Raw genomic sequence first — 23048 nt, forward strand, 5'->3', positions numbered from 1 at the left:
AAAACGGGACGGAAAACATGAAATTTTGCAATAATCTTGCGCCACCCTTGCACAAAACGACGACCATTTTTCTAATTTCATAGATAACAGAAGACGTAAGAAGTATTTTTTCTACATAACCCCCCCCACCCTGACTTTAAAGCCACTTGTCTTTATCTATGTTTAAAGCTGGATTCGCCCCTGATTACACCCTGCACATTGCCTCTTTCAAAAGCCCCAAACGTCGAATTCTGACCAACAGGAACTCTAGAAACTTTGTAGGGCGAATTTAAGCCGTCATAGCAGTAATTTTCATCTTCAAAACAGCTCTAAAAGTTTTCTTGATGCCTAATAATATATTTAACGGCTATGCTGCCACCATAGATTAACCAACCGGCTATGCTGCCACCAACAACGGACATTTCTAACTTACTAGAGATAAAAGCAAAAAATATACAAACGTCGTTCAGGTATTTTTGGTAGATTTTTTGGAGACTTATTTTTCACGAATTTCATAGAGCCGTTCTTTCTTCTCCTTTCTCCTCGTTCTCTCCGTTTTTTCTAGAAGGGATTCTTTTAGGAAACTAAATCAGTTTACTTCCAGACCAGTTTAGATCGTTTCTCTTGTATTATAAAAATATCCCGTTTATTAAAGAGTAGAGGTACCCAAACAAAGTGAAAATACATGGTACCTACTTACTTGAAAAATTATGGTATTCAGGTAGTAAATTCAATTTTTTTTAGACCCGCATGATAACAAGCTATTATCAGTAAATGTCGGTGAAATTGGTGCGCATCGTTTCCAGTGCAATACTTTCAAAGATTTCAATCTAGAACAGGGTGTTTGGTTTGGCGAAGGTTTTCTTTGCTAGAAGTGATAGCAAATTTCCGACTTTGTGGCTTCTTAAATGGGAACGTCCTGCTTTGATTCAAAGACTTAAGTTTTTTTTTTAAAGTCACCTACCTTGTAGACTTGAGAACGGGAGCGCTGTAAACTATTAACTCACAAAAACGTATTTTTGTACATGTACATAGCCTATTTGCAAATATTTTAATATTTTTAACAGCATAATCATGGTAATAACATTTTTATCATGATTAACTAACTAATCAATAATCTTGTTTAGACCAGATTCTATCCACAAAAAATCAACAATATTGTCATGTTTGTCGCCCTTGGACTCTCTTAAAGATCAATTAATCTGATTAGCCAGAAATTGAAAAAAAAACTGCCAATTATATGGTGCTCAATTATTTCGGTTTAACCCTCGCCTAAGAAATTTTAAATATTTAAATTTTATTTAATTTCTCACCATTTTTAATAGGATTTTATATTACTGACAGTCCCAAGGTTAAAAGTTTCAAATATATTACATTCATTTCCACGCAATAATACAACAGCTGTTCAAAATGATCTCGAACGTTGTGAAGAAATCTTTTGTTTGGATTGGATCTGGTGCATTTGCTCGAAAAATGGATCATTTTTCGATTTAAGATGTTCTCATAAAAGCAAATCAATACGAGATAAATCGATCGATAGCGATTATGCAAATCATTGAATAGTCCCTAGTGTTTCAATCAGTATATTAGGACAAATCCGTTATATACTTATGGACGCTAATGCAAAATGTGGTGGAGGCACCATGTCGATTAATCGCATTTTCCAAGAAATCACGGAATCTGCCGCCCAAATTTTGCTATTTATTTTAAAATGTATGATTTACAGGTTGATCTCATCGTTTCCCATCCCCTAATCAATAAAAAAACTGAGTGAAATACAGAATAAACGTTCGAGCGGTTGTAAAAACAAGACCGCATTCTGTTTGGCGGCCAATCATGTATAAAATGGAATGGAAAAAAAGGTACTTCGTAAATCATTTATTTTAAAAATGGACAAATATATTATGGTGAACCAAAATATAAATAAAATGTTATGAAAATGCAATACTTGCTGACAGAAAGATGAACTTACTAAAATAATAACTAGCAGAAACCGCTTAAAAGTAATCAGGAATTGTGAATATGTCAAAAACAAAGTATTCAAAATGCTTATTTACAATAAACTAATATGCACAATCAACTAACTAACGGAAATCTTTTCATTACTTTATTGAACGAGACATGCGAAAGAAAATTGAAATGTTATTAGCTATTTTAATTTCTTCAACAAAATTTCGACTTATAACAACACGGTTGACTTTCCAGACGTCAATTGTAAACATCTTCAAATTTGTATACAGGATGGCTTGAAAAATGCCCATCAAAATTTTTTAGTTTTATACAAAAATGTTAGACACCGACAGAGTTAACAGTGAATGGATGGAAACAAATCTGATCGAACATTTTCAATCGGCAATCTTGTATAACTGCAATCGATATAGATACTTGAAATTTAAACTTTTTTTACTGGTACAAAATTTGTATGTATTTGCGGTTCTAAATGGGCACCCTTAGTATGTTTCTTAACAAGCTCTCATTTGCCTCAAAAGAAAAACTACCTTCAAATCGAAATTCTAATTACAAAAATAGATAATAATCAAAATGTGCCAAATAAAAACCGGTATTTACCCGTCCCCATAAAGCTAGAAACGAAGTAAAAAACAATGGCGCCTAACATTATTTACCACTCACAGTTAAAAGTAAAGTTACAGCCCCACACTCTTGGCCAATTTATTCAATTCTTCACTTAAATTGATAATGTTTATACTACCGCATTTTATGTAGCATAAAAATTATGCAAGTATGGTAAAAATATATAAAATATTCTAAATATACACATGTTCCTTATAGCTCAAATCATATCTCGTCCTGCAACTTCATTTTTTTCGTACCAGTTTGAGTAGGTTCCGGTAATCGTTTAGACCCCTTGCTTTGAACTCCGGTGTCTGAAACGTCCAAAATATACTTTTTATCTGCTAACTTTCAAAAATATCGTCAACGTTTTCTTGAACATTGTATCATGAATATCATAGTAGACTTGTTTTTATTTTTATTTTGAAATGAAAATTTTCAACCAGTAAGCACTGCCGGTTTATGATCTTGGCGTTGTAACTCTGCTGAATGGGTGAACCAAACTAAAGATTTTAACCAGTCAGGGCCTAGACCAAACTGTAAATACAGCCCTGAATAGAACGGAGTGATACAACACTGTTAATACAGGAGCATGATATTCACCATTCCCTCTTCAGGGAAATGCTCAGTGCTGATTGATGATGATAATGACCACTTGCCAAGTATAAAATTATTGTTGGTAAGTGCTGAAAACTTACCTTGAAGCCACCTAACTTGGGTTGCAGGTCCGTAACCCTTGTCATTTTTAGCTGCTATTCGAAATATAATAGCAGCTTTTGTAGATGTGTCTATATGGGCTGCTTGCAATGAAACGTTTCCCACGACGCACTGACTACTCGGTCCGCAGTATACTCGAACAAAAGCCAGTTGGGGCGGCGCATTGCCAGCAGTCTTTTCCTGCAATAGTTTCAAGTGTAGAATTTACAATTATACATTTACAAGCGGTGATGACTAAAAAACGCATAGCAGATACCCAAAAATTAAATGCCATCCACCTTTTCATCACTTGCATGAAAGGATTTAAAAAAGCGAATTGAATTTTTAAGCGTCAAAAATTTGTTAAAATCTAGTTTAAGCGTCCGTGATATTAGCGCGAAATCTGATGTGAAGAAAACGGTGGAAAAATTGATAAATCGTACCTTTCCCTTAACAGCCAAATATACTGAATATTCTAGTATTTCATGAGGATTGCACCCAGGTGGTTCCCAAGATAGGTGGGCACCGTCATTTGCTTTTGCAATTTTAATTGCAGATGGGGCTCCTGGAAATCCGGGAACACATGTTTTAAACGCTGAAACCTGCAAAGGAAAAAAACGTCAGCAAAATCTGAACTGAACTGAAGTACATCAGTCCATATAAATATAGCATGAATCGCTTAACTGTTTCTCACCTCACTCCATTCGCCTCTCCCAACCGTATTGATTCCGGCTACCCGATACTTATAAGCAGTTCCAGGCTCCAAGTTGATTCTGGGAAAATTTGATAATTCGGGAAGGTCATCAACTGTTAGTTTGTCGGTATCAGATAATAAAAAGTAATTTTGCACGTCGTAATTAGTGCCTTTAATGAATCCTACTGTGTACCAGGTTCCCTAAAAGTAACACAATGTTCAATAGGAGTAAATATTAAAAAATGGTTAGAGATTGAAATTCGGCAAATTAGCAAACTCTCTCACTTTTACTGGCTCTTGGGGGATAGCAGGGAAGTCAGTCTTCTCATCTTTGGACTCCTTAGACGCATCCAGAGCGACTGATGCTAATGCGGTTAGAGGATCTTCGTTGCTGTCAGTCATATCATCGTCATCTTGTTCGTCCTCTTCTTCCTCGTCCTCACCGGCTTCATCCATATCGGCATGAGCAAGCCCATGGAGCTGGTTAGAGTTAAAGGAGGTCGAATTAAATCCGCTGTCCGGTTCATCGCTTTTAATATTCAGATCGAGAGAATTTTCGTTGATTGACAATGGAAATATGTCTCCGAGTACGTGATCTTTATTATCAGAATCATCGTTCATAGGTTCATCCTTGACGGGATTAGGGCAAATATCTATTTCATCAATATCCATATCTACAAATGAGCAACCATATATAAGCATTTTTTGAATGAACGTTGTGGTTAAGGAAATATTTACCATCGCTTATCTCTTCTTTCGGCTTAATCAATCCATTTAGACTTTGCGTTGAATCAGCCTCAGCCGTAGTAGTGGGTGATTTGACACTATCTTCATCTTTACTACCGCCCTTTAGTCCCAATTTGCTATAAACATATCCTTTCGGTGGAAGAACAGATCCTCCTTTCAGAGAAAGTTTTGCATAGCGATTTCCACCCAGCAAACCACTCACAGACGCTTCTGGCATATCTGCGTTATCTGATAGCCCTATTACGGAGGCAGTGGAAGCATCCTCGGGCATCATAGAATCCCCACTTCCAAATTCGGATTCTTTGCTATCTGATTGTTTGTCCGATTCAGGAACAATTAAACCGGCCTCGGCTGCCAATGCGGCCAGAGCTGCATCGGTCGTTGCTGGTCCCTCAAATGAAGAGGATGCTGGAGAAAAATTATTCAGTAGCAACTTAGCGATAGCAACACATGAGTAAATAACAAACATTGCCTACCTAAACTAGCAGATGGTTGTGTTGTAGCTTGTTTGGGTCTCTGTACCACCATAAATTTCGGTTGTTCGGTGTTGTTGGAGACGGATGGAGTGGATGGCAAACGCATGATTTTTCCCACTCCGCTTAGTTGGGAAGGCTGGACAACAGTCAATTTATTGGTGCCTGAAGCCATCTGTACAGTTAATTGCTTTCCACCAATCATCAGCTGTTTCTACAAATGAGCAAAATTGTCATTAGATCATCAACACGCTGTACAATGCCGTCGTCAATAGTTTGTATTTTTAACTTTAAATGTATTTGAGACAGCAGTCGAGTTCAATAGGTCTGTTCGCGCAGCAGTTGTCTACTATTGTTTATTAAACTTAAAGCTGAAAGTATCAAACGACCCTCTTATCATAAACATACATACATAGGTGCAAAATATAAGTAATCGTTTTCCGGCGCGTTTTGATGAAAGCGAGTTCCTTAATACCAATTCGTAATAAAAAGGGAAATTTCCAAGGCCTAAAATTTGATGCAAAATTTAAAATCAAAGGTTTTGTAATTATGTGGAAAAACTAAAGCCACGTGATCATATGAAACACATGAATGAGGAATATTTACTTGCATTCTGAAACTGTGACTACTAATAACATCGGCGAATATAGCGGAAAATACTTTACGAGCGTTGAAAATGAAAAAAATCATACAAAAGAATATGTGTGACTTACTGTATTTTTCCCCAACGTGAGAGTTTTTGGCGATCCAACAACTTGCATGGGCATGGATATAGTAATGGGTTTGGACATTTTCACTCCTTGGAGGTTTTGTAGAGCTGATGCAGCGACAACTGGGTTCGCATTAACGGTGTTGGTTTTCACCAGTGACATATTTACTGCCTGTGCATTTGTTATTGTCTGAATATTTTTGAGTCCTCCAGTCGAACTGACCATTAGTACTTGTTGATTGCCAAGGGTTGGGATCTGCCCGCCGCCTCCTTTCGATAACATTAACTTTCCGGTAGTCTTATTCATCTGTATCATATTCGAAGGAATTGTCTTCAGGGTCGTCAGCATCTTATTACTGGCATTGCCCGGGACAAGTTTAACTATATTTTTTGCCTGTGGCGAAAGTACTTGTCCTACCGATTTCGTCGTCTGAACAATATTTCCACCTTTCGGTAGAGTAGCCAGCGTCATTCCTGTGCTTGTTTTAACAAGTGTAACCACCTGCTGTTGAACGCCTCCAGGCTTTTGGATAATATTTGTACCTTGCTTCACTAGGACTTGTTTATTACCCTGCTGCGGTGAAGCAGTTTTAATTAATGTAGTCCCTTGAGCACCTTGCATCCGAACTGGATTTGCCAGTTTGATCTGAGTAGGTGCCTGAGCAACAGTTATTTTCTGCGTTGCAGCAGCAGCAGCAGCCAGGGCTTGAATACCCGACATTTGCCCTGTACTTGACTGGTTCTGCTGCACGATTTTCACGTTATCACCAGAAATTGTTATTGGCACACCAGCATTAACAGTAGCTGGAATGGACTGCAAATGGGACCCATGTTGGCTTGTGATAATGGTTGACTTAACTGGATGACGAGGCTTGATTTGAACCTTTGCAGGGCTCCCAACAGGTGTTACGGAAGTTTTAGCCTGCTGAATCGACATTACAGGTGGACTGCCAGGCACGGATTGTGCAGCTTTGGGCGAATTCATTAGCTGAGCCTGGCTGGGATGGGAGGCCGCAGGCTTTGGCGTTTGCAGCATCGCTGGTGGCAAATCGTATTTTTGTATTTGTAAAACGTACGACTGAACTGACGGAGATCCTGTCCAATTAACTTCCAGAGAATGGGTGCCTGCTTTCACCAGGGACACGCGACTTGGAGCCGGAGGTCTATCCACTTCCAAAAACCACAAATCTTTACAACATACTTGATTTTTCCAAGCTTTCCGATAACCGTCTCGACCCGACCAAATATACAACCGTGTACTGATACCAACCGCACAATGTCCAGCTCTGGCACAGGGCACATTGGTTTCATCTTCACTGAAAATATCGATGTCCTCCCAGTTCATTGTCTCTAAATTAAGGCATGCCATTGTGCTCGTACACTTCCACTCTTTTTCATTAATGGCCACCTTTCCTTCTTCGGGCACCACGGGCACCCAACCTCCAAAAACAAACATCCGATGACCGATCAGTGTTGATGTATGCAGAGATCTAAAAGAAAATTTTTATGTTATGCATCGAGTTGCATTAAGTTAACTATACAGGGTTACTTCAACGGTACCGGAAAAAACTTAAAAGCTATGCCATCATCATGTATTAAGCACTGTATAAGTAGTTCAATGGTCACCGAGCAGAGTATGCTCAGATTCATTAACGACAATTTTCAATCACCATGTACACTTGAAAACCAATCTTTCTTAGCTCGCTATATGCTATATACTATATTTATATAGCGTGCTAGTTCAGCTTACAGTAGAATTCTGCAAGGTATTCCTTTTGCGTGAAATGTAAAGAAGTTGTTTAACTTCTTGAATGTTGCTTTTCAACGGTTATTTTTCGCTTTCCAATATTGCGTTGCCTTGGCAGCATAAAGTAAAACTGTACTAACCCAAATTAACAAACCGAGCAAGTCTAACATGAAAAATGTCCCTTATTCAGTATCTCACAATGTCTACGAACGTTGCAAAGAATGTCTGGTGTAATTTGTCGTCCCCTAAATTTGGCAAGCTTTTAAACAGAGGAGCATAAATTTTTGATATCCCAACAAAAGAAATCGAGCTAAATCTGGCGATCTTACAGGCCATTCGATAGTGTCTCACCTTCCATCTAAACTAACCATTCAACAAATTAAACGTTTCACTGCCAGTTTTGTCAATTTGAAACTGGATACAATTCTACTGTTGCAAGCAATCTGATTTTACGTACGGAAAAATTACGTACTTTTGATAAAATTGGTACAAGGTGGACCACAGAGCGAGACAAATTTTGGCTTGCTCCCAGTTAAAAAAAAAGGTAACATTTTTCTTCTCGAACCTTCGATTTTCGAAATCCAGAAGGCATATTGAACCTAAATTTATAAGCGGCGAGACAAACATTCTATATACAAAGTTTCATGAATGAAAGAATTATTTGAGTCACTTTTAATGCAAATATACTTAATTTCCGTCGAAAGACTATGAAGTTTTAGCTTCAACATGAGCCTTAGATCTTGAAAACCGACTCAACAGGAAAAAAATTGCAAGATGAGAAAGTTGATTATGAGGCATATAGCTATATTGATGCATTTCGCGTTGAAACTAATAAAAAATATTTTTTTCTTCAACTGGGAGCAACCGAACATACTGAATTGTAGCATTGTTTCATTTCACACCCTGTACATCTAAAGTACTTCATTTTTGAGAAAATACGGACTGACAGGAAAAGAATTGAACTCAATTACACTTCAAACAGAAATAAAATCGCTACCAGCAATGATAATTTATCCAGTTTCAAAGTTAGGGCAAATTCGTCACTGTAACACTTCTTTTGGTAAGCAGTTTATTAGGAAAGATGTCATTTAGAAACTGTCTGACGTGTAATGGATAATTAAATGGAGCTCTGCTCTTGCTGAAATATTGGATTGTCTGACAATCTACCGACTTTTGAATATTTTACTTTCCCACATGTTTGTCAAAATCGTGTCACAGTCATTTTAGATGGAAGTTGTAAATTGAGATGAAGGCATGGGTTGAGGCTGAAGGAGTTGAAATTACAGTAATAAAAATCGAGAAACTTGTGCAAACCAAAACCTGTGTGGATAGCTTCGGCTAAGTATAATAAAAAGCAGCTTCAGGATCAAATCAATATACCGAATCGTTGTGATAAAAAAAACGACTGTGTAAAGCAATGAAAGTGCGAATAAATCAATTAAATTTCCAATAAAGGGTTAATAGCTTATTAAATCCAACACCAATAAAAATATGCTTCCCAGCACCATTGAAATGTTAGCGATTCATGATTGAATTCGCAATATGAAACAAAACAAAACAAAACAAAACATTGTCGGAATAGAATCAACCTGTTCCAAGTAGTCAGCATACAGGAAGAATACGTAAAAGATTCGGGAAAGAAATGAAATTGTTAAGAATACGTAAAATATTCGGGAAAGAAATGAAATTGTTACCTTGGTAAAGGAGTAACTCCAGAAACAGTCGGCTTGCTCCAGTTCATGTTTTCCGTGTCTAAAAACCACAAGTCCCCAAGGCGGCACCCACTCATTCCACCGTAGATAACTAAAAAGGACTTAAAACGCTTTTTATCCACATATGCTACTCCTGTATGAGATTCTCTTGGAGGCGGTGACGGCCCATTTGTCAGTGGAATATTCCATTGCATGGGATTACTTCTAATGTCTAACGTGTATAGATCGTTTAAATATCTGAAAACAGTTAAGATTATGTAGAATATTTACAGGGACAGACAGCCGATTCGCTCACCTTGGTACATTATTTTTCGGATCTTCGCTATCATTTGCTAGTCCTCCAAACAAGTAAACTTTGCTATTTACAATGGTGAAACTATGTCCTAACCTCGGACATGGGGCGAGGCCAGCTTTAGGATTTTTCGGACAAACTTTTTTCCATTCCCATTTGGAAGCCTACACAAGTTTATAATAATTCACGGCCCCCCTAGTCAAAAACTATTTCTCACGAAACACGCTATTTACACTTACCTGTAGTTCGTACAATTCATTACTATATTTGCCATATTCTACCATTCCACCGAACACCAATAACCTGGTGCCTTCAACAACGAAACCATAAGCAGCACATCCTGGTGGCACGTCCCCTTTGGTGACTGGAACGAACCACTGATTTGTTGCTGAAACAACACAGAAAACCTATTTATGTCTTATTTTCAAACGTTCAATGCATATTTTTAAAGGTGTGTTAGTCGATCAATTGAATGTAGTGCTATACCGGGTCATTCTTCAGGAACATTCTCACTAAAAAACAAATAGTTGCAAAAACATATTACTTTTTAACATTCAGGAAATCTCGATTGCTTTGATCCATCGAACCATATTTAGAAAAACGAATGAGTTTTCATCCTCACTATACGCTGCTTTAATTAATCGGAAAACGGAACCTGCAATGGTTCGGCGCAGTTGTTGGTTGTTGTAAAGGGACCAAAAACGATTAAGTACGTTTATGGAGCCCAGAAGAAACGAGACGTGTAAGTGAAACCGTTTTGTGTTTGAAGGAAAGTTTCTTATGGAAAAATAAGTTTATAACACAATAGGAATTAGGAATGTTGCCTGGCTATTACCCTAAGAAAAATTGCGATTTCATAACTGTGTTGGCGCTTGTTTCTGTGACATATTTTCAAAAACTAACAACTTATGTAACGTACATTCAATTAAATCTACCAGGATGCATGAATGCCTCTTTTCTTTTTGCCTAAAATTGAAAAAACGTAATTTTTTTCATCTATAAAATTGCCCTACGTTTAATGAAGTGTCGTTCTTTTTAATTGGTATGGTTTATCTAAACTAATAGTTTGCCAATTGACCTTTGATCCGCTTTAAAATAATGCTTAATGGCAAAGTGCGAGAAATAAACTGAATTGTTTTTTATTTGTTTTCAGTTCTCCTTAAGTAATACCAGCGCCAAAAACCTGAATCACTCTATATACTCAAACAACGCTCAGCTATGAACGATATATACAAGCAATGAACGATATATACAGTGTTTTTGCAATAAAACCTGCAAAAACCGATTTCCAATAAATGCTATATAATACGAGCCATACGATATTCAAAGTTTTTACATTAGTGAAGGGTTTTTGCATAAAAAGTCCCCAGATAGGTAGCAAAGCAATATGTTGCATTTTTATTATTCTTAAGAATATCGCGATCCAGGCCTGCGTTAAACGAGGCAATTTTTATGGAAGAAACTAAGTACCAAATGTTTTAAAATTGCAATTTGGTCCGATAACATGAACTTGAAAATATATTGGTTCATCCACCAGCAAAACTTAACAAAACTTCAGCGTGCACTATGCATAGTTAATTATATTATTCATGTGCTGATAGTGAATATTGCAACAGTTTCCGAGTTGCACTGGTAATGCAAGTCCATTTTCCACGCTCACTCGAGCCAATACATATGGACGTTTTTTGTAGGAAAGAAGCCCAATTTTTATAATGCATGATAATGCTAAATCGGAACACCATATTTTAACTAACAGAAATGAAAACAAGGACTTAAGGCGGAGCAAAGAGATCCTAAACCAACTAAATCACTATTTTTTGACATCGACATAGATTTACACATATGTATTAAGTATGTATAGAAATTATGACATTTTATGTGCACAATTACTCTTATAATATAGGTATGCATATCTTTTACCTACGAAATTTTGAATATGTGGCTAATTTGTGGTAAAAGTAAAGACATTTTAATTACAGTAACACTACAAAAAATCGTGAATACGAATAATTCGAAAATCCGAATTTGCCCTTGCAATAATTAGTTTAGTTAATTTTAGAATTAATTCGGATTACAGAGGTTATACTCAGTTCCCCGTTTTTTTTAGAGGAGAGGGAGATTTAAATCTCCCGCTCATCTAGATCAGCTATAGAATGCAGAAATTTGATTGGCTAGAAAAAGCTTCCTGCAGCGCACAGGAAAAAATATAGGTTAGGGGAAAATCTATACAATGTATAGAACTAGAATGTACTGAATGGGAAGCAGGGCGCATTACTTGTTGGGTGTACGATCGCAGAAATGCAATAGAACTGTAAAACCTTGACGTTAAAAAGCCCTAGACATATTTATTTGTATCCAGACATATTCGGGCGCCATATTTGTTTCACCACAAACAAATCGAAGCTGAAATGACATTTCATTATCGTTAAACAAAGTAGCCGGAATGCCGAACTGTTTTTGAGAATAAATGAGGAATTACAAAAAAACATTGAGCATAGGTTACGTTGTTACTATGTTAATATCAAAACAAAAACAAAGCACGCCATATTTACTTGTACATGATAGACGGGCAGAGCAGTACCTGTATTGTAAACATGCAGTTCATCGACGATCCCTTCATTTCCGCCACCAAAAACTACCATCAAATCTTTAATTGCGACAGCTCTATGTCCATGGCGCGGCCTGGGCTGCGGCCCATTTGGATTAGCCACCAATTTCCACTGTAACGCCTTACCCGCCATTACGTATCACATTGCACTCCTTTCGGACATATATGAAACCAACAGGAATCCACTTCAACAATTTTCGATCTTACACATAACAACAGAGGCCCATAGTCAATTTAGTGAATGTACGCACTGTTCTTCATTGAGAAACATTGGAATAGTGGTTGTAGCGAACTGCAGAGTTTTGATATAATTATTTTTTCCGACATAAGCGGCAAAACGTTACAAAAATGATTTAGTTCTGTCGACTGTCGGCAACATCGATTTCGAACTTACTAACCCAGCCCAAAACAGTCAATCTGGCCATCTATAGGCATACTGGACGAAACTCCCAGGTACCAAAATGCTTCCATAGATGCCAGCACGAAAAAAAAATTGCGATCAGATTCTCATATCGATACTTTGTATTTAATTCCCCTTTATTCACAAAACCTGATTCCAGAAAACATTTTCGTCCTCAAAAAACACATGGAAAGCATTTAGCAGGCAATTTACTAAAGCTAAATGCACTTATCATAAAAGCAGAAAAGTCCGAGAATATCTGAAAACCGCCAAAAACTCCATTCTTTGTTTTAGAACTCAAAATTGCGATCATTGATTTAAAACTTCAACAAACTTCGCAGTTTCCAATAATAATATTGCCCTCCACTCGATAGTTTCTTGTATCGTTAATCGCAAATTGCCAGCCCTACTAAAGTGCATTTAACCATCTTAGAAAACTGCACTGTAGAAATAGTTTGCTGAACGTTCAAAGATAGCACCCTTATCGACTCTTACTACAGCGTTGTCGATATCCCGTAGCATGAAATTTATCATCATATTCCAAGGACGTTGAATCTAAAAAAAATAATCGACAATTTTAATCTATTTTATGAAAAATCGGCAATAAAAACGCTTGCGAGAAGTTTTTCTAATTTTTTTGGCATTTGTAGTCAATATTCGAGTATTAAAAATTCATTTTGGCCTAATTAAACACCTATGTTCTTCAAGTTTCCCAAAATAGTACGCTGTGACAAAAAAAATAACAAATCCCGTGATCTAAATTAATGTTAGAGTGAGACAACAACCCGTCTTTGAGCTGTGACATTATTTCAACACTGAAACTGCGAAACTGGAAAAACCTAAACATTTTCAATTCAGTATTAGATTAATTTGTTTTTGTCAATTCCTGATGATTTTACTTTCTATGACGATACTTTTTCCGATGAACCGTAACCAGAGTACTTGGGATAAATCACCCAACAAATGCACATCGGCAACAGGGCAAACTTATCAGAACTACCAACAAAACGGTACCAACTACCCCGCACAGCGTATAGATTGCTCAGTTAATAGAACCTTGCAAACTATTTTAGTTTCTGATGCAACCGCGAGGAGCGCTGTTGTTTGCTCAAAAACTTTCTAAATAGATCCGAGGTTTTCAGGCGTGACTTAAAATTAACATTTTATCCGTTTGAATACTTCTGTTGCACATTTAATTGAAAGGTAACTTTAATTTAGAATTTTTGCAAAATAAAGTGCACAATGAATGCCTCCATTGGTCGTCAGTACGCCCCGACTTACCTCCTATTGATTGTAGTTGGCACTGGATTTAACCAATCTTTTAGAATGTCCTACAATACCGTTATACATCAATAAAATAGATTTACTTTAAAATGTATGTTTTTAAATTTATATGGGCATTACGTGATTATTGCAACATTAATGAAACTTAGTTTGAAATTGTGAAAATTTCGCGTTGAAATAATCGGTAAATACATTTTCTGAAGCATTTACATCTCACTTGCGAGTAGTTCTGCACACAACCACTGGAATAAGCGGAAAAGGCTTTGTTGAACTTTCGATTCTTTTACTGTCTGATGTGGACCACAGACCACAGATCACAGAGGTTCTGTAATCTGTGCCACAGACTACATACTATTTATTTGGTCAACACACCTAACCCAATTCTTAGTTTAAAGTTTGATTTAGAAAATTTGCAAAATTAGGATGTCTTAACAATTATGAGTGGAAGCAATGTAAAAGAGGCAATAAATGTCTGCAATAATGTGGTTGGTCTTTACAGAGACCTGCTTAACTCCTATGTATCAGACTTTTATATAGAAAATCACTGGAATTTGAAAGTTTCCAACAGCTGGAAAAACTTCCTTGAGGAATTAACATTTGTTCAGGTTTCTGAACTTTTAAATTATGATTCGCAGTCATTGACTTATGTGGCTCCATTAACACTTTTGTGCCTTCAAACGATACTAAGAAAGTTCTCTATTCAAAGGAAGCAAGTTAATGTTCCAGAAGTGTTCAAAATAGATGACCAGTTGATGAAATTGCTATGGAAGAACGTGAAGTTGAAGAAACGGCATGAAATAGAATTGATGTCTCGTATATGTTATCAAGCAGCTTTGAAGACGAATTGTTTCAACATTGTTGATGTTGGCTCAGGATTGGGGCATTTGAGTCGTTTGTTGGCTTTCAAGTATGGTTTTAATGTCTGCACATTTGAGGCAAACAGTGTCTTGGTGAATTTGGCATTAGAGCTTGATAATAAGATCGCTAAAAGCTTGATTTCGAAACACATTAAATATATAAATGTAGTTAAACCTTTACATTCTAGCAGGCGAATCGAAGAAACCCTTTCAAGTGAAGACTTCCTCTTTGCTGTGAAAAAAGCGTTCGCTAACAACCAAAATAATTTTCAGTTTGGAATTGTGGGTCTGCATCCATGTGGAAATTTAGGATCAACACTACTTCGTCTTTACAGTGAATCATCAGGCGCCAAATTCATCAACATAGTTAGTTGTTGCTACATGAAGTTGTCATTAGATCCAGCCTCCCACTGTGGGTTTCCATTAAGTGCATTTTGCAAACAAACTGACTACCAGTTGGACTATTTATCATGTGAAACAGCCTGCCATGCAATAGAAAATTATGTAGACAAGATAAAAATTACTGGCTACCAGCACTTGAAAATCCACTCGTTTCGAGCAGCTTTAGAATGTCTTTTAGCTAAGAACAATTTAAGGCATTCGGCTGTGGGGAATGTGAAATATGAAACCGGACTGTCCTTTAGAGAGTACTGCCGTAAAGCTACAAAAAAGTACGATTTAACATTTTGCCCTAGTGATCTGGAAATGTATGAGAATCTGGTGGATGCCACTTGGGTACAAGTTGTTAAATTTTACTCTCTCAGGCTACTCTTAGCGCCTTTAGTAGAGTCCATCATTTTATATGATCGATTGTTTTATTTAAAGGAAACTCAAAGCCACTGTGATATTATGCCTGTTTTTGACTCACACATTTCGCCTAGAAATCATGTTTTGAGTGCACGTAAAATTGCCAGACCGATCCACAAGTAGCCTTAGTTGTTAATGCTTGAATATTTTATAATAAACATGTTATATCGATTGAAACTGTGTATTATGCCCATGCGTAACTTTAAAATGATCCATCTTAGTGTTTTTAAGTTTAAAATGTTTTACCAAAAAGGATGAATGGAGAGGATAAATGCTGGTTTGGAAGAGTGCTTGGACTGAAGAATATTAAAACATTTATTAAAAATATTTAACATGATCGTGAACAAAGTTTCACGTCGATACATCGCTTTAAATAATAATCGAAAAACTGCCTTACCTACATGTATTTACATGAAATTCTAATGAGAAGTGGTAAACATTAAAGTATGTTATTTAAAGAAACCAAACTTGAACGTAACAGATGCCAATCATCCGAAAAAAATAGAAATATGTTTCCTACTATCTTTGGTAAAAGTGAATTTAAAAAATCAATACTGTTGCTGCCTTTGCAATGTCGAAACACCAACGCAGCTTGTTTGTGTGGGAGAATCTACATTTTCAGCCACACCAAACAACAGTTAAGATACAAATAAAACAGACTAAATAGAGCAAATGAAAGGTGCTGATTGAACGCTTAAACCGGTCTGCTACTGTTCCCTGAAAGTACAGTAACATTGCTTCCTCAATAGACAAAATGTTTTTAAAACTGGAAATTCTCACCTTGACCACTGGATCCAGACTGGTTATCAGGTTCTCCAGGGTCTTCATTCTCGTCACTTGAAGTTTCTTCTTCACCCTCCACTCCATTCTCTTCTTCCTGCCCATCAGCTACTAGGAAATACTGAATTGGGTTCTCCCACAGATCGTCCTGAAATAAATCAGTTGTACAGCTAATTTGGATGATTTTATAGGGTTTCTCCGTCATTTTAAGCCCTATTAAAAAAGCAGTATTTTTAGGTCAAATTTAGAATGCTAAAATCAAAATTTCCAAATTTTTGCTCGCTTAAGAGATAGAAGAAAAAATAAAAAATGTGAATTGCAAAATGACCCTATATATTTTCTAAGTTAAAAGAGATCTAGAAACATGTTTTATGCAAAAGTTTCTGTATAATGGTTGTTGAATAATCTACTATTTTCAGGATAAGTATGTAATGTCTAACATTGTTAAGTGGCAAGAAAACAGACATATTTTTTTGCGCAAAAACTATGAATGCTACAGGATTTTACAGAGAACACAAAATTGTCAATAAATGATTAGTGCATCAACAAAAAATTAAATTACTTGATTTCTCAACCAAATAAAAAGTTCTGGTAGTTTTTGTACCCCGACACCCAACAATTCAACACTTGTCCAAAACGGATGAACTCGATTGTTTCATCAAAATATGAGTCTTATATACGAACAAATTCACAGCGAGTTTTACGAAAATACATCGTACCATTATCTCCTGATATTTCAAAAACAATAATTTTTTTAAAGAAATTTAACCATCTCTAGCAGAGAAGGCAGACATTTTTTGTTAATAAAAGTTAGGTCAGATCGTCTTCTTTTGATGCAAGGAATATAGCAGTATCCTTTTGATCATGTGCTTAGGGGACACCCTGTATTTTGTTCCCTATTCAGAAAGGCGGCAATTCAAAAACATACGGCTCTGTTTTACAAAGCCGATAAAAAATTATAATAAAGAAAACAAAGACAATGAAGAGATAAGCGTGTTAGGATTTGTGGAGGCCCATAATTTTAGCTAACAAAAATCTGCTTCCGTCAGAGAAGTAGAATCTAAAACTGGAATTTCAAAATCCAAGGCGCAAACAATGTCCAATAAATATTTTCCTTTTCTCGTTAATATTTCGCAATATTTGCACCCTGGGGATGAACTGATAAGGTTGGAATATTGTCAATTGATTTTAAATAAATCGAACGAGGATCGTTTTCAGGAAAAAATAATTTGGTCAGGTTACAAGTTGCGGTAGTCTTTATCGACTTAACAAAATACATTGAAGCTCGCGAAATCACCACATGGTACGACTGTTCACCAACAAGGTCGATTTGGAGTAAACATAAGCTCTTTTTGTTTCAAAATAAACTGGTGTATGGCTGTTTTGAAGCCAATTTAAATGCAGATAGGCATACTCTAATCAAACTTTCTCGATATTCTTAGTATTCTCCAAGATGATCTACCCATAACGCTCCTTGAATAAGAGAATATTTGAATGCTTACTTTAGAAACCGTTACATAAATTGCTTAGGAAGCCAATATCATCCATGGCTTTCATCATTCCTTCCTAACTAAGAAAATATAGGGTAATTTTTGAAATTGAAAATTTGTTGATTCTTTTCTGTCTTTTAGGCGAGAAAAAATTGCTTGAGACAAAAAGAGCACATGACAAATATACTTCTTTGTTGATAGCACCAAAAATTAGAGAGATACCTGAAAAAGTGCCGGAAATCAAACACCCAGTTCGCTTTGGCGTTGTTATACCTTCAAGTACCTTAAAATCTTCCGCAATATTATCAGTACATGGATCCACGTTATCAGTAAACCATGTGAAGAAACTGGTTCTAGTAGATTCCAAACGTCTCTTCCTATTAGTCTTGTTGACTTCTTGAGAAACCTGCCCCAACTGAACCCCTTCTTTCCAATTGATTGGGGTGCTTTTGGAAGATGGGGAATCTATTTAAGGGAATTAGTGCAACAAGGGGATTGCGCTCGCTTAACACCTACCGTTTCCTAGTACATATTCCTTAGTTAAAACCGGGTTTTCAAAGTAAGGGTTTTCGTCAAAATAAAACTTGATTATAAAGCCTGAGAGGATATCGTCAAAGTCCTCAATTTCGATTTTCGTCAGGTGGTGCAAACAGTCTTCTTCCTCCTGGCCACTGAAGAGGTTGCTAATATCTGGATGGTTCATTATCTTGGCAAATTAAGGGTCAGATTGCAAGCTGATCATTGGAAATTAGTTGTCAGGATTATTTATTACATCTATAGGTTATGTGTAGGGAAACGTTTTTGTCCTGGATACGGACACTAGAAGGAATAGTTGTTTTAACAATTGGAAAATGAAAAACCCAGAAACTTGTTAGAAAGAGGGCTCTATGTGGGAGCTAAATCATGAAAAGGATACAGCTGTTGCCCAAAAATTGGGAATGTTACTAATCAGCTGGCTGCGCTTATCCAAATGGGGCTTCCTGATGCGATTGTACTTGATGTCGATCTGTAGGACTTCTTCTGAAGCCTTTTCCTTGATACTATCTAGCTGAGTCTGAATCACATCCATCTCTTCTAAAATTTTCTGAGTTGCATGATCATAATCGGCGATTCGCTCTGACTCGGACATTCTTTTAAACTTTTTATTGCTCGTTTCGCTTGACATTTTCCGAAATCCGCTCTATTTCAAAGAAAATAAAACGGAGATGAAAAAACCAAAACAAAAATGACTCATTAAGGCGAAAGCCATGTCACGTGCTGGAACAGACACTGATGCTACGTTGTCAAGTGTTACAAGATGAAATTCCCAATAATTTATTTCAAAAGAAGTTTCTTAATTTTCTATAGATATCAACCCGTTTTACATCAGGAGAAACTTGCAACACTATGAAATATATTTATGTGACTAGTTTTAAACGAATAATGCGTTTTGGTGTCTTTAAGTGCGGTGTAATTAATTAAAGTATTGCAATAAAAGGGCAGCATGATAATTTTTGGGTGCTTTGAAAAATTGCTGAACAATTGAAAAATTGCTAAAGTAAATCTGTAAATCACTGAGCGGGTGTCGATTTAAAAATTTAACATTTTCGTCATGATTAAAATGTAATTTTTGGGTCGGGAAATATCTCAGGAGGCGGCAACCCTGCAGTGACATTCCATCAAAGTTTCCAATGTCCAATCACAAAGCAGCTTTGAAGAGATTGCTTTAAATGCCATGGGCGTAGGGACAGAGGGAGTCAGGGGTGTTGCGTAATAAATGTGTCCTCAGCTAATCCCTCAAAAAGACTTATTTGGAGTTAGTTTTTAAAGGTATTTAAAAAGTGTTTGAACTTTTAAAAAAGTCCTTCATACCGGCATGGTAACTGCTGACTAAAAAAATTGTCAAAAATCCAAAGATTTTTATTAAATGACCAGCAGTAAATGCATGACTATAACTTGTTTTCCGAGGATGAAGACCAACAATTTACCACCATGCGGTTATCAATAGAGATCGGCTTTCGCGGCCATTCCTTGACACTGGTGAGTTTTTTGCTGTCGTGAAATAGAATTTTTCCTGACGTTTCGCAAACACGAGTGGCTTGCATCTTCAGAGATGGTTTGAAAGCTTACACTGTACTGACTAAGCGAAAATACCTGACGTAGGAACAAATCGACATACATTAAAATCCATCTGAGCGCGCTTTCTCGATATTGCCAAAAACTGTACTTAAGTTTTGTTAATGTTTTAATTTTAATAAATAATTAATCAAAGTTAATAAATGTCGAAAATTGTCTGTTGGTAAGAGAACAGCAATCATTTTTGCGCAAAAACTATCAAGCTACAAGATTTTAAAAAAGGATAAAAAGTTTAAGTAGGATTGGTAGATCAACAAAAAATTAATTTTATTCCAGGTACCAAATAAAAAGTTCTAGTAGTTTTTGTACCAAGACATTCAAGAATTCCTCACTTGCGTCAAAGGAACGACCTCACTTACTTCATCAAAATATTAAAATCTCTTTATTTGGATGATGGAATCAACTCATTTTTTTTGGTTGATGCACTAACCATTTATTCACAATTTTATGCTCTTTGTAAAATGATGTAGCGTTTAGAGTTTTTGGGCAAAAAAATATATTTGTTTTCTTGCCGCTTATCAACAATAAATATCGTGATGAGCGAAGCATAAATTAATTGTCAAACTTTTGACGTTTGCCAATCAATCTCACAAATTCGTTTGTGTGGCAAAAAACAGAAATCATTTTTTTGTTTCATTTTTTTGAAGAACTTTGACCATCAATAGCAGAGGAGACAGACATTTTTTTGTTAATAAAAGTTAGGTCAGATCGTCTTCTTTCGATCCAAAGAATATCTCAGTATCCTTTTATAGGAAGAATTGAATATTCAAGCACAACTTTGAATATTCTGATGAAATTTGAAATTGATTATTCGTTTCAAGAAAAACACGTAGATTGATGGGTATATAATGAACATTTTACCACATTAGTATGGAATTGGTTAATTGATCCTAAAAGGTTAGAGACTGTGTGATCTACATACGCTCAAATTGTTTTCAAGTATAAAAAGTGTCTCATAAAAGCCCTACGAGCATCGACTTTTGAAAATTATTTCAGCCCATGCAGATTGAAAAATTAATGAAACATATACTTTTTATTCTTTGCCTGTCCTAAATGTCCAGGCGTAATATTCTAAGCGGTATATTCAAGAAATATTTATGGAATAAATTTTGTTATCTGGGCAGGTCCTAATTTTATTCAGATGTTCCTAAAAAATATCAAATTTGCCATATGAAATTGAAACTCATTTCCTCACAGAAGCGTTAAAAGAACACGTTTTTAAATAAAGAAATTAATAATTACTATGTTCTATTATTTACAATTATTACATAATTACTAAGCTAAACGTTGTCTTTTGCCTAAAACATGGGCAACCTAGTCACTTCTAAGTTGTTGAAAAATTCTACTTATTTTTTAAGTCGAACACGCACCTTTGAGACAAATTTGTGATCTTAAAAACGTTAGTTTTTCTAGGGCAAACTTGATATATTTTTTAGGAACAATCTGTTTGAAACAAAGACTTGATACGTTCTTGCCTAAGTAAATTACAACCTTTTTAGAACTCTGCAAATTTCCGTTACAGAATATTGGGTCTTTTGAGAAATATCGCTAAAAACGTTCAGAACTGCACTTGATATTTACTATAATAAAATGCAAATATTTCCAAAACCGTTGGAGATACGGATTAAACTTCATACATAAATCATGTTGTGAATCTTTGGAAGAACTTGCATTTATCGTAATATACAGGGCGTTTCATTTCAAATAAGCAACCTCCGTTATAACGGGAGTGCCACTTTTCAAAAAGTATTTTAGATGTATAAAGCAGAGTCGCTTAAGTCAGAGCTGAAAATTTCGGAATTATTGTAACTGTATTTTTCGAGTTACGGATAGCAGCGCATATTTGGGGACACCCTATACTATATTATAAATAATTGAAGGCAAAATAGCGAATTTCAAGTAAAGGAACTGAAAACAAATGTAAAAAGCAACATTTAAATCTAAAATCTTAGTATTTCAAGCATTATAACCGGGCTAAATAAGTTTCTCTAGAGCACTCCGGACTTCGACGATTCTGTTTATTGAAATAAGAAAATAATTTACGGCTACTACTTTAAACAGTGAACTGGGATTCTATTCAGACGTAGAATAGCTGATTGAAAAAAGCCTCATTTTATGAAACATCAAGTACATTCTGCAAAGTAGTCAAAGAAGCGCGTCTGCCACTGAATAGTCAAGTTATTACGTGCGAGGGCTTCCGAAGTGATCCGAAATATAAATACGGGGTTACTGGAGGTTGAAGACCATAATCATTAGCATTGACGAAGAAAATGAAACAAAATGACACAGACAAGTTCTTCAAGTTCTGTGCTGGTATAATAAAGCGCAGAAAATATCCGCATGATATAAATGCGGGCATATTTAATGATCACTGGTTTGATCGATTCAACTTTACAGAATATGTAAAGGAGTAGGCCACATTACACACACACACACACACCTACTTTGTAGGAATCATGTAGGAATACATATTTATCAAACTATCGCAATCCGGTTGAATGCTGACCATTGGAATGCATTAGCTTTTGACGTCAGTAAATGTGGATAAAAATATATCAATTGAGAATGTTGCAACATCTGAAGCATTATCTTTAGAATACCATGCAATTGAACCATCAGATGACCTTTCCTGGAATTTCTAGACTTGTTGTCTGTAATCACTGTTACACAAGCATTTCACCGCTTAGTAACAACTATCGGGAATACAAAACCTTTAATTTGGATATTTTGCCTCGAATTTACAGTCTTCTAATTAGTTTTTCTTATATAAAAACCAAATTTTTCATTTTTGATCTGAATCGAAATACTTGAGTAATTCAAAGTTTTGGAGCGAACAATGGTTTTTTTACAAACTTCTTTTTGGGTATTTCCCCTCAAAAATTTTTGTCTTTAAAAAAAGACAGAATTTCCTCACGTCTTTTATTACAGATTGATAAATAGTGCTCCTATATCGCAATAGGAACGAATTATTTATCAAAAAGTAATCAAGAATTATCACCTAGAGGGTATCCTGCGACACACTTAGGCTCAAGCTGTAAGATAAAATTCCAATTAGTAGAGAAATTAATTTGAAAAATTACCTTGACG

At 36.0% G+C, this 23048-nt stretch overlaps 3 protein-coding genes and 1 long non-coding RNA gene across 6 annotated transcripts; 2 read left to right on the forward strand and 2 right to left on the reverse strand.

Moving 5' to 3' along the window:
- Window positions 1-1844: 1844 nt before the first annotated feature.
- On the reverse strand, window positions 1845-12624 carry LOC109537945 (host cell factor 1). The gene is made up of 12 exons (XM_019904935.2): window positions 12202-12624; window positions 9860-10008; window positions 9624-9784; window positions 9311-9565; window positions 5874-7359; window positions 5164-5374; window positions 4679-5095; window positions 4226-4614; window positions 3941-4141; window positions 3690-3848; window positions 3249-3447; window positions 1845-2864 (listed from the first exon to the last, which is right to left on the reverse strand). Exons 1-12 carry the CDS (start codon window positions 12359-12361, stop codon window positions 2776-2778), a joined length of 3876 nt encoding a protein of 1291 aa, XP_019760494.1. The 5' UTR covers window positions 12362-12624; the 3' UTR covers window positions 1845-2775.
- On the forward strand, window positions 10129-11548 carry LOC125503759. 2 transcript variants are annotated; one of them, XR_007281044.1, is made up of 3 exons: window positions 10129-10362; window positions 10774-11252; window positions 11312-11548. It is a non-coding gene; the product is annotated as an uncharacterized LOC125503759 (long non-coding RNA). The 2 variants fall into 2 exon arrangements; XR_007281042.1 differs by having other exon boundaries at window positions 10774-11548.
- Window positions 12625-14222: 1598 nt separating the features above from the next.
- On the forward strand, window positions 14223-15747 carry LOC109538035 (methyltransferase-like protein 25B). Its single transcript, XM_019905074.2, has one exon. The coding sequence runs from the start codon at window positions 14350-14352 to the stop codon at window positions 15697-15699; it is 1350 nt and encodes a 449-aa protein (XP_019760633.2). The 5' UTR covers window positions 14223-14349; the 3' UTR covers window positions 15700-15747.
- A 130-nt stretch (window positions 15748-15877) lies between these two features.
- LOC109538013 (protein SET) lies at window positions 15878-19195 on the reverse strand. 2 transcript variants are annotated; one of them, XR_007280379.1, is made up of 5 exons: window positions 18763-19195; window positions 18363-18552; window positions 18069-18311; window positions 16357-16504; window positions 15878-16293 (listed from the first exon to the last, which is right to left on the reverse strand). XR_007280379.1 is itself a non-coding variant. In XM_019905048.2 (5 exons), the coding sequence occupies exons 1-5, from the start codon at window positions 19009-19011 to the stop codon at window positions 16271-16273; spliced, it is 792 nt and encodes a 263-aa protein (XP_019760607.1). In that variant the 5' UTR covers window positions 19012-19158; the 3' UTR covers window positions 15878-16270. The 2 variants fall into 2 exon arrangements, 1 of the variants encoding a protein (XP_019760607.1); XM_019905048.2 differs by having other exon boundaries at window positions 18130-18311; window positions 18763-19158.
- Window positions 19196-23048: the final 3853 nt, after the last annotated feature.

The sequence above is a fragment of the Dendroctonus ponderosae genome, unplaced genomic scaffold, assembly GCF_020466585.1.
Source record: "Dendroctonus ponderosae isolate FM_Combo_2020 unplaced genomic scaffold, Dpon_F_20191213v2 Dpon_F_20191213_1, whole genome shotgun sequence".
NCBI lineage: Eukaryota > Metazoa > Arthropoda > Insecta > Coleoptera > Curculionidae > Dendroctonus > Dendroctonus ponderosae.